This window comes from Salmo salar, chromosome 12, assembly GCF_965601325.2.
Source record: "Salmo salar chromosome 12, fSalSal1, whole genome shotgun sequence".
Taxonomy (NCBI): Eukaryota; Metazoa; Chordata; class Actinopteri; order Salmoniformes; family Salmonidae; genus Salmo; species Salmo salar.
In genome coordinates, this window is record NC_138302.1 from 51,428,369 (window position 1) to 51,440,933 (window position 12,565).

Consider the following 12,565-nt stretch of genomic DNA (forward strand, 5'->3'; position numbering starts at 1 on the left):
GCATTAAGAAGGAAAGAAATTCCACAAATTAACTTTTAACAAGGCACACCTGTTAATTGAAATGCATTCCAGGTGATTCCCTCATGAAGCTGGTTGAGAGAATGCCAAGAGTGCAAAGCTGTCATCAAGGCATAGGGTGGCTACTTTGAAGAATTTTAAATAAAAATATATTTTCATTTGTTAAACTTTTTTTTAACTACATGATTCCATACGTGTTATTTCATAGTTTTGATGTCTTCACTATTATTCTACAATGTAGAAAATAAACTCAGCAAAAAAAGAAACGTCCCTTTTTCAGGACCCTCTTTCAGAAATAATTCATAAAAATCCAAATTTCACAGATCTTCCTTGTAAAGGGTTTAAACACCGTTTCCCATGCTTGTTCAATGAACCATAAACAATTAATGAACATGCACCTGTGGAACGGTCGTTAAGACACTAACAGCTTACAGACAGTAGGCAATTAAGGTCACAGTTATGAAAACTTAGGACACTAAAGAGGCCTTTCTACTGACTCTGAAAAACACCAAAGGAAAGATGCCCAGGGTCCCTGCTCATCTGCGTGAACGTGCCTTAGGCATGCTGCAAGGAGGCATGAGGACTGCAGATGTGGTCAGAGCAATAAATTGCAATGTCCATACTATGAGACGCCTAAGACGGCGAGACAGGACGGCCAGCGGATTGACCTCGCAGTAGCAGACCACGTGTAACAACACCTGCACAAGATCGGTACATCCGAACATCACACCTGTGAGACAGGTACAGGATGGCAACAACAACTGCCCGAGTTACACCAGGAACGCACTATCCCTCCATCGGTGCTCAGACTGTCCGCAATAGGCTGAGAGAGGTTGGACTGAGGGCTTGTAGGCCTGTTGTAAGGCAGGTCCTCACCAGACATCACCGGCAACAACGTCACCTATGAGCACAAACCCACCGTCGCTGGACCAGACGGGAATGACAAAAAGTGCTCTTCACTGACAAGTCGCGGATTTGTCTCACCAGGGGTGATAGTCGGATTTGTGTTTATTGTCAAACGAATGAGCGTTACACCGAGGCCTGTACTCTGGAGCGGGATCGATTTGGAGGGGGAGGGTCCGTCATGGTCTGGGGCGGTGTGTCACAGCATCATCGGACTGAGCTTGTTGTCATTGCAGGCAATCTCAACGCTGTGCGTTACAGGGAAGACATCCTCCTCCCTCATGTGGTACCCTTCCTGCAGGCTCATCCTGACATGACCCTCCAGCATGACAATGCCACCAGCCATACTGCTCGTTCTGTGCGTGATTTCCTGCAAGACAAAAATGTCAGTGTTCTGCGACGGGCCCAGATCTCAATCCCATTGAGCACATATGGGACCTGTTGGATCGGAGGGGGAGGGCTAGGGCCATTCCCCCCAGAAATATCCGGGAACTTGCAGGTGCCTTGGTGGATGACTGGGGTGACATCTCACAGCAAGAACCGGCAAATCTGGTGCAGTCCATGAGGAGGAGATGCACCACAGTACTTAATGCAGCTGATGGCCACACCAGATATTGACTGTTACTTTTGATTTTGACGTCCACCCCCCCTTTGTTCAGGGACACATTATTCAATTTCTGTTAGTCACATGTCTGTGGAACTTGTTCAGTTTATGTCTCAGTTGTTGAATCTTATGTTCATACAAATATTTACACAGGTTAAGTTTGCTGAAAATAAATGCAGTTGACAGTGAGGACGTTTCTTTTTATTGCTGAGTTTAGTAAAAAAAAAAAAAATATTTTTTTTTTAATTCAGGGGGTGCTGCAGCACCCTCAGCAGCCCTACTTCCCGCGGCCATGGTCGTCGGCCGTTAGCTGCGTCTTTGGAATACCGCTAGCAAGCAACGGCTCGTGCTTGAGCGGAATAGAAAAGCAGCTCGTCAGTGGGAATGGGAGAGACTGAAAGAGAGAGAGAGATGTTGTAAAAAAAAAGGAGAGTGGAGGAGAGAGAGCTCGGTGTGTTGACCTATTACCTGTGAAATCCTTTACAGGTCTGGGGCTAGGGTTTGATTTGGAATTGGGTGATTAACCTATTGGGTGCAGTCCCATGATTTGAGTTCCTGACCCACACACTCACACACACATACACACCGTCAAACCCCCCCCTGTAAGCTCTCCTCTCCAAGGGGAACCTACACTGCGAGGAGAAGAGAAGAGAAAAGCAACGTTAGGCTCCAGATCCACCCGGCCCTTATCAGTCTATGTAATCACCAGACTTGACATCTTTTGTGCATGTTAAAGCCGTTAAGCGCCATTCTCTCAGCTCTCCCCCCCCCCCCCCCCCCCACCTTCCCTACCGATGCCAGCCTCAGGCAATTGCTGACGAGTCGACCGCACGGGCTGAGGAGATTTTTATCCCCGCCGTGGCTCGCAAGCGGGACGTCTGGCTGTAATCCTGGCGGCGCAAAGGGCAAGTGAGTAGGTGTGGATCGGAATAATGTGAGCTCAGATCAAAATGATTGCCAGATGTAATGAGGCAGTGGGAAGAGGAGCGTTTTGAATGGTCTCGTTTGATTGTCAACCCCTGTGTGTTCCAGTGGATTTAGGTTCTGAGATAATGGTTATAGTGTTCATGGGGACAGAGTGTGTGATGACGACAAGGTTTTTGAATTGTCCAAATCAAAATGGGGTTCAGTGTATTTGCTCCTGTTCATGACAGTGCCTGCTTTTGTTCCAGCCCTGTTGTAAATGCACTTGATTCTACTCATCAGGAACTTGATTGCTGATTCAGAGCAGGGATGGAACAAAATCCTGCACACCAGGAGAAGGGTTGGCCAACTCTTAATACAGCAGTATTAGGTCCCAATTGGGTCAAAACTGGATTCTGATATACACAACGTAACCAAAAGTATGTGGACACCTGCTCGTCTCATTCCAAAATCATGGGTATTAATATGGAGTTGGTCCCCCCCTTTGCTGCTATAACAGCCTCCACTCTTCTGGGAAGGCTTTCCACTAGATGTTGCAACATTGCTGCGGGGATTTGCTTCCATTCAGTCATGAGCATTAGTGAGGTCGGGCACTGATGTTGGGCGATTATGTCTGGCTTGCAGTCTGTGTTCCAATCCCAAAGGTGTTTGATGAGGTTGAGGTCAGGGCTCTGTGCAGGCCAGTCAAGTTCTTCCACACCGATATCGACAAACCATTTCTGTATGGATCTCGCTTTGTGCACGGGGGCATTGTCATGTTGAAACAGGAAAGGGCCTTTCCCAAACCTTTGCCACAAAGTTGGAAGCACAGAATTGTCTAGAATGTCATTGTATGCTGTAGTGTTAAGATCTCTCTTCACTGGAACTAAGGGGCCTAGCCCAAACCAATGAAAACAGCCCCAGATCATTATTCCTTCTCCATCAAACTTTACAGTTGGCAATATGCATACGGGCAGGTAGCGTTCTCCTGGCATCAGCCAAACCCCGATTTGTGCCAGATGGTGAAGCGTGATTCATCACTCGAGAGAAAGCATTTCCACTGCTCCAGAGTCCAATGGCGGCAAGCTTTACATCACTCCAGCCGATGATTGGCACTGCACATGGTGATCTTAGGCTTGTGTGCGGCTGCTCAGCCACGGAAACCCATTTCATGAAGCTCCCGACGAACAGTTATTGTGCTGATGTTGCTTCCAGGGGCAGTTTGGAACTCTGTAGTGAGGTTGCCACCGAGGACAGTAGATTTTTACATGCCACGGGCTTCAGCACTCGGCAGTCCCGTTCTGAGCTTGTGTGGGCTACCACTTCGCGGCTGAGCCGTTGTTGCTCCTAGACATTTCCACTTCACAATAACAGCACTTAGTTGACCGGGGCAACTCTAGCAGGGCAGACATTTGATGAACTGACTTGTTGGAAAGGTGGCATCCTATGACGGTGCGACGTTGAAAGTCACTGAGCTCTTCAGTAAGATCATTCTACTGCCAATGTTTGTCTATGGAGATTGCATGGCTGTGTGCTGGAGTTTATACACCTCTCTCCCTCTCTCGCTCTCCATATTATTCCACCAGTCTGTACTTAGAATAAGCAGGCTGATAAAGTGCTAATTCATTTAGCATCCCTGAGCTATGTGAGGAGTACACACATTTAATGAGCATACAGATAGACTAACTAATTTACGCCTGTAATTCCACTCTGTGCGCGTGCGTGCGTGCGTGCGTGCGTGCGTGCGTGCGTGGGAGCACAGATCAGGACAGTGCCTGGTCCATTTAGAGAAGGTGTATGAGTGTGTTTGAGGCTGAAAAGGAGAAGACTGAGAAAAGGGTTTACTGCAGATGTTTGTGTAAGTAAGATTTATTTTTGGCTTACTGTATCTGTGTGTACCTGGAGCTCGCACCTGTTACTTTCAGATGGGGGTAACCACTCAAACAATTTAAACCCAGAAACCTCTTTTATACACATTTTACTTTCAGCCCTTAGACATTCCCATAACCTGAATTTGACCTATTCTTCAACATTTACATTTGATTAACTTCTGAAAATAACAGGGCAAAACATGCACACAAACTGGCACAACCAGTTTACCCGGTATTACTGGGATTGTATTGTATCTCTTTCCTTCCCCTTGCTCTCTTTTCTCCTTTTATCTCTACCGCTGTCACTTTCTCTGTTCATCTCTTCCCCTCTCTCTCTCTTTCTCTCTGTATCTGTATATATCTCATCTCTCTCTCTTTCTCTCTCTTTCTCTCTCTGTATATATCTCCTCTCTCTCACTTTCTCTCTGTATAGATCTCCTCTCTCTGTATCTGTATATCTCTCCTATCTCTCCAGTTTGGACACCAACACAGACTACCAAACGACGCCAAAACCCTCCTCCCCAAACACACAGATTTTATTCAAATGTTCTATTTGCATAATTCCTCATTTGCATAATTGATTTCCTAGGAAGCGCTTTTCTCCATGCGAGTCGGTGTGTGTTTGTGAGACCCAAAGGTCTCGTCCGCTCAGTGTCTCACACACACACACACACACACACACACACACACACACACACACACACACACACACACACACACACACACACACACACACACACACCAACACACTCCCATTCTCTCAGTTCCCATTAGATTTGGGATATTGAATTCGAGCTAACTAGCATATCTGTTTGCTATGGTACTGCCTCTTAGGTCACCAGATGCACCAGGTTGGCAACGGTTTGTGCCACGCTTAGATTACGGTTGAAACTCCCTCGGTTTGGCAGGGGGTGGGGTTGTGTTATCTACCAGGGGTGGCAGCAGGCTGTGAACAGCCACTCTAGCCCAATGGAAAAACACCACATCTAGCCTATCTGATGGACACGGGTGTGGCTGTGTTGTGCCCAGACGGTTAGCCTGAGTTGAACTATAATGAGGTCTGTGTGTGTTTGGTCAAAATGATTTTAGGAAACAATGCACCCGCCACACACACACACACACACACACACACACACACACACACACACACACACACTCATTTGTGTATGTAACTCAACAATGATTATGCTTGGGAGCATTTGTCTTTGAGCATATGTTGAGAAGAAGTGGTAGAACTTGCACGGTAAGATGTAAGGTTTGAGTTGACTTCTTGTCCCTAGGGGAACCCTGGGCTCGGGTAACCAAGGGACAAAATAATTGATTTGCTGAATGGCCATCAGACAATTTACAGACCATTTGTGGAGCTTGATGGAGTGTAAATTCAAACCCTTAAGTTGGTCTATGTGCGTGTCTCAGCTAACCCCTTAACCCACTAACACTCTGGCCGCATCCCAAATGGCACACTATTCCCCATATAATGCACTACTTTTGACCAGAGCTCTGTGCACTATATAGGGAATATGGTGCCAGTTGGGACCAAGACTCTGAGTGTTCTAAAGAGAGGGGAGGTTCAAATAGTAACAGATGGTATGGGCTGTAACCGCTTCACACCGCACGCCTCTGTGAGCTCACCTCATTTAGCTCAATGGGACTTTTTATGGGCCGTGGCCATATTATATTAGCCTACTCTGCCATTCTACTTCATTTACTTCTATGACCCTGGGTCCAGTATAAGTCCATCCTGCTATTCTACTTCATTTACTTCTATGACCCTGGGTCCAGTATAAGTCCATCCTGCTATTCTACTTCATTTACTTCTATGATCCTGGGTCCAGTGGTGGAGTGCTATTCAGTGTTTTCCAATTGCTTCTTCTATAGGACTCCCAGGACGGTGCTTTTTATTGTTCCAGTCGGGGACTGGTCTGACCTGACCCAACGAATGAAGAGCCCGGACATTAGTTGACAAGTTGGACCGGCTTTGTCAGCGCTGGTCCGAGAGAGAAATGTTCTGCTTCACTATCGGGTGCGGTGACGGCGCAGGAGCAGTCGGTCGTATTAAACGTGGATGACAATGTTCGACTTGTATTTAAAGTGGTCAAAAAGGCCGTAGAAGTATGTATATGGTGTAACCAGCATGTTACATTTTAGAGCAAGGGTCTCCATGCCAATAATGTTTCCGGAGAGCTACTAGAAGTGAAGGCGTTTTGTTCCAGCCCAGCCGCAAAACACCTGATACAACTCGCCAAGGTACAGACTGAAGGTCAGATACAAAATAGCCCTAGCTAGATGTTTCCGATGCATGTTCTTAAAGAGCTGGTGGGGAGTGGTGTGGTTGTTGTACCCCAACAGATGTTGTAACAAAGCCAGACTACTGTATCTCCTAACCTTACAACCCCTTCCTCTACTACATCACGAATGTAAACACTTTCACTTCCTCCCCTCCCCTGACCTTTCCAGTTCCTCTTCTGTGCGAACCTCACCTCTTTAATCTCAGTTCATCATCCGTGTGTCTCGCTCGGCGCTCATTCTGTACATCGAGACTTAATAATTAGCCTCACGTGGGCTCTGTCCGGTGAAGAATGGTCTTTGTGAGATTACACAATGTTCTTTCTATTTTTTAACCCCCCCCCCTTCTTATCCCTCTGTCCTCCTCTCATCTCTGTACTGTCTCCTTAATCATGAGCTATGGCACGGCGCTCGTGTTTTAACCCTGTTTGGTTTCATGGCAGGCGAACGCCAGCTAGCCGAGTGCAGCTCCCAGCGTTGTCTGCTATAGCAGCCTGACTCGATTAATCACTGCACTAACCTTGTGTGTTCTGCTTTTCTCCCCCCTTTCTTTCCGTTTCTCTTTCTCTCTCCGATCTCGCTACCTGCTCTCTTTCACTGTATCCGCCGTCTCACCCTACTCCTCTCTTCCTGCTTTCTCTCTCTCTCTCTCTCTCTCCCTCTCTCTCTCTCAACTCCCCTTCGCTCACCCCCCCCCCCCCACCCCCCCTCGCTCTCTTTCTCTCATCCCCCTGCCCTCCCTCTCTCTTCCGCGCTCTCTCTCTCTCCCAGACAGCAGAAGTGGATGCTTGGGTAAGCAGGAGCGGCTGCTCGCTGTTAATCTTACTTTCCTCTTTCCCTCCATTCAAATGTCATGTTTTCATTGTGCATTAAAGCAAGGCTCTGAGCATGCCTCCTCCCTCGCCCCGTCCCACCCGCCGCCGCCTCGTCACCAACAACACTTTGGGAGGTATTCAGCTAGAAAATTGCACATCATCTGCTGCTGCTGGGCTGAGGTGATTCTCTCCCCCCCCCCCCCCCCTCCACCACCGCCAGCCTCACTCACAACAGACAGCAGCTGGAGTAGAAGAGAGAGAAAGAGAGGGGGGCGGAGGTTGTGTGTTGGTGGGGGGGTGATTACATTGGATGTAATGTAGGTGTGTATGTAGGGGGTGGGACGTGTGCGTGCGTGTTTGTGCGCGGCTGTTCTGCACTTGTAAAGATAAGACGCCATAAAACAAGAGTACTTCATCGATCTCCGAAAGGTAAATGTCATCGCACCATATTGCACATACAGCAACCGACATCAGTCAACATTTTATGTCATTACATGAAAATGTGCAGACTGCACACGCACAACCTGTATCCCCTTGGACAGTTGAATGAGCATCTTCCTCTTGTGTTTCTTGCCCACCACCGGGAGTGCCTCAATCTGAACTCTATGGTCTTGTGTCCACTCTGGAAATCCAGCCCAGTCCAATCCGCCCTCCACTTCTATTGTCATTTTGAATGAGAATAATTCCCTTCTTCTCAGCATGATTTGGCAGAAGAAGGGCATGCCGTGCTATGTTGTTTTGTCTTCTTACTCCTAGTCTGGAATATGGATCCTGGACTAAGTCCTGTTCGTATTGTATGTATGCCCAGCCTTTGTGTACTTAGGCAAGCCATGATTTAGAGACTGACGCCTTGTAAAGGACACTTTCTATGTTCGTAATGGGATACTCAATGAGTGTATACTGCCTTTCATCACCTTATAAGGCTATATAAGACTTTCTATAAGGATTCATAACACTCATGGCTACTTATAAGAGACAAGGCAGATGCATTAAACAAATGGCTCGTAGAAAGTTAAAATGACGTCTTCATATAGCCGCCATTCTGCCTATGCTGTGCTTATAAAGCCTTATAATGCTTCGTAAAGGCCTTTGACTCATGTTCATTGACCATTTCTTCTCTCTCTCCGCAGCTCTGCTCCGTCTTTCCATCGCCTCGTGGGCTTGCCTGTTTGTCTTGACTAAACGGTATCACTTCACTTAAAGCTCCCTTGACGTCAAGTCGAGTTCAGCAATGAAATTCAACAGCTGAACTCGCCAAACGGCAATTGATAGCAGTGTCAACTGATGTAGCTACTATTTGGAATAACAATTTTTTTAAAAGGCACGCAGTTGGATAGTGGACTGCTTATTAGCCTATGTCCGACACTGTGCATCAGGAAAGGATATTGTGTAAATGTAACGCTGGTAGCTATGACTTCCTGGGACTGACCTTACGTCAGTCTTTAGAACATGTTATGCCAGCTGTAGAGTGTATGCCGGGGGGGGGGGGGGGGCTGGTGGTGGTGGTGTATGTTTAAGTGAAGTGCTACGAGCTTTGACATTTCTTCTTGTTATTTTGCATGCCGCCAAGCCATTGCCAGGCTGTGGTCTCCGCCTCAGTTTCAGCTACAGCTTTGCCACAATGGGCTCTAAAGCTTGAGGGCCCACACCTCATAACCCGCTGCCTGCTTTCCGCCGCCGCTGCTGCCGCTGCCTTGATGTCGCGATGTATCAGGAAGCAGGGTCAACGCAGACAGGCAGTCACACACACACACAGCCACTCCAGTGTGGTCTCGTAAGTGCAGAGGAGATCAGACCTACTCTCAAAAGTAGTAGTAGTATAGGCTAACACTTTATTTGGATAGTTCCCCATAGATGGTTTATATTGTGTTCAACAAACTATTAGACTAACTATTCACTAACCTTATCCTAGACCTAAACCCATTCCTAGCCCTACCCCCCCAACCACCTGTAGAATAATAACACAACCTCATACGTCTTCCCGTTGCGATACATTCAATTAGTGCCATTGATAACAGTGACGCTTGAGATGTCTTAAGAACTTTTCAGTGACCGCTTCAAGTTCTGTTTGAAATAAAACCAAGGTCTTTGCAAATTCTGTTGAATCTGCCAGAAACTCCTCAGCTGTTTTAGAGGAGCCACTTTCTACTGAAGTCCGTCCACTGTGTTTAACCCTCCCGTCTCTCTGTCCTTTTCAGGCCAAGCAGCTGGAAAAGAAAGAGGCTGAACTGCAACACCTGGCGGCCTTCTACAAGGAACAGCTACATATCTTAGAGAAGAAGGTAAGGACGACACTACCAAGTATATAGGAGTGGAGGGAAGTTTTACAAATGTGTGCTAATGAAAACAAATACAATCAAACTCTCTTTAAAATCGCAACACATTTACAGTAGAAACAACACAAGAAAAGAGAACAATACATTTTTTTTTTTTTTTTTAAAGCACAAAGGATGTCTAACATGACAAAATTGTGGATTTTTATAGGTCCATCTAACATATTGCAAACATATTGATTTTGGCACTTAATGAACCAGGTTAGTCGTATAGGACAGGGATGAGCATCTCCTGTCCTTTGGGGCCTGAGAACCTGTTGGTTTTATTTCATGCCTGGCATTTCTTTGGCACACTGATGTCCAATAATTGCTCACGGAGTGCACAGAAGTCAGTTGTAAATGAACTGAATGTTTTTCTACGTTGTTCAGAAATACGGCTTGTATTGGTAGAGTAGCACTTGGAAACGTTCTCAACAAGCGTGGTCTCTGAAAGAGGACTTAGCGGCTAATCAAATTGACCTGACTTTGGTTTCTCTGCAGCCCTTATAAAACGGGTGTCACAAAACGCAACATAAAAGTGTTTTTGTGCTTTTAAGAAATAAGGACCTCTGTTCCTGCTCCCGTTTTTTTTCTCCCCACGGCGCTAATGTACCCGTAACGTAAAAGCTACTTTTGAAGTGTCTTGTTAAACGTTGCCGGCTCTTACATGGCTTAGAGTGAAACGAGGTGGTAGTTTAGTATCAAAACGGCACTGGTGAAACTAGAAAATCCCTGAACAAAACATACACGCACTATGTTAATATTGAATAGCCCTTCACTCTTCAGCACCAATAACTGACCTGACCTGATAAAACATTTGCCCAAGGCTGAACTACTTGCTAAACAAACACACGCACCCTAAAAATAAAAATACATGGTTTTTGAACACCGCTATGGTTTATGTATTGCTTTCAATATCATTGTTCTCGACTTCAGAAGTTTTGCTTGATATTAATGACACAAAAGTAACTCACTAACTAGAGGATTACACCATATAATAACAATATTACTCGGTTAAAAGTGTTTAAAGCAGCAATCCTTAATAGAAACATTGGCAAAGTGACTCCCTGCCATGGTTTCAGTAAAAAGCTGAGGGATGGGGCTGACCATCCATGATATCACAATGATAGTTTTAACCATGTTTTTAGGCTATACAGTGTTTGTTTACAAACATTGGAGTAAATGTTTAATTCAAACTTTTTTTTGTGGAATTGCAAGTTCACGTGTCAAAAACAATCATGTAAAAATCAAATTTGCAGTTTTATTTGTGAAACATTTTCATCTGAAAACATCACTTTCACATGGAATATTTAATGTTTATCTTTTTATAATTTTGTGTATATATATATATATCAGTCAAAAGTTTAGACACACCTACTCATTCAAGGGTTTTTCTTTATTTTTACTGTTTCCTACATTGTAGAATAATAGTGAAGACATCAAAACTATGAAATGACACATATGGAATCATGTAGTAACCAAAAAAGTATTAAACAAATCAAAAATATATTTTAGATTTGAGATTCTTCAAAGTAGCCACCCTTTGCCTTGATGACAGCTTTGCTCAGTCTTGGCACTGTAGAAAATAGTAAAAATAAAGAAAAACCTTCGAATGAGTAGGTGGGTCCAAAGTTTTGACTGGTACTGTACTTTTGTTCTGTAAAATAACAACAATGCAAATGGCCGCTCCCATCTGGAATTGCATGTGAGTTTTCACATAGGAAACTGCAAATTAAGAGTTTTACATGTAGAGCTGTTGTACAACAGATTTTTAGGACGCACACGCTTGTGTATATCATGTGCTTTTACCTGTACTGTTTTGTTGTATGAATTTGAAGTTGTTTGGATCTCCATCTTTCCTTGGTCTCACGAACACCATCTCCCTGGTCTCAAGAACACCATCTCCCTGGTCTCACGAACACCATCTCCCTGGTCTCACGAACACCATCTCCCTGGTCTCACGAACACCATCTCCCTGGTCTCACGAACACCATCTCCCTGGTCTCACGAACACCATCTCCCTGGTCTCACGAACACCATCTCCCTGGTCTCACGAACACCATCTCCCTGGTCTCACGAACACCATCTCCCTGGTCTCACGAACACCATCTCCCTGGTCTCACGAACACCATCTCCCTGGTCTCACGAACACCATCTCCCTGGTCTCACGAACACCATCTCCCTGGTCTCACGAACACCATCTCCCTGGTCTCACGAACACCATCTCCCTGGTCTCACGAACACCATCTCCCTGGTCTCACGAACACCATTATGACGTCACCTGCATGGATGTAGTTAATAACAAGGAAATCAGCATGGTTGTCTACGTAAACCATCAATCGCATTCTAGAGACCGAGCCAAGATTCGCCTCATGAACAATCCCACCTGCTGTGAAGATGCATTGTTTTGAGACACCTTGGATATCTTTCGATTGCCAAAATGTCACGTCACTATGACTTTGGCTACTCCGACTCCGACTGTCTGATGAGGAAAGTCCGACTCGGCTGGCTACGGCTATGTGTCTGACTTTGACTGAGGTCAGATGACCAGTCACAAGAGTCCAGAGAGGTGTGCCAATGTGACTTTGAAAAGGAGTCAAATTCGACTACTATCAGTCTGACTACGAGTCTGACTACGAGTCTGACTACGAGTCTGACTACGAGTCTGACTACGAGTGTGACTATGTGTGACTGTCACTTTGAGCCCAAAGACCAGTCCGAATTGTCCAGAGAGGTGAGCCTCAACATAGAACCCACACCCTCCCAGCCACCCTCTGCGAATCCCTCTGGCCAAGAGGCCATCTCTTTATTATCCCTGACAACACTTGGATTAAGATGGAAGATGAAATGCAT

The 12,565-nt window shown here is 45.7% G+C and overlaps 1 protein-coding gene across 1 annotated transcript in view; it reads left to right on the forward strand.

The window, feature by feature from the left end:
* chchd6b (coiled-coil-helix-coiled-coil-helix domain containing 6b) overlaps nucleotides 1-12,565 on the forward strand; it is a 53,985-nt gene that overhangs the window by 10,047 nt on the left and 31,373 nt on the right. The window contains exon 5 of the mRNA XM_014132082.3: nucleotides 9,599-9,682. Coding sequence (XP_013987557.1) covers nucleotides 9,599-9,682 — 84 coding nt within the window. The remainder of the gene's footprint in view (nucleotides 1-9,598; nucleotides 9,683-12,565) is intronic.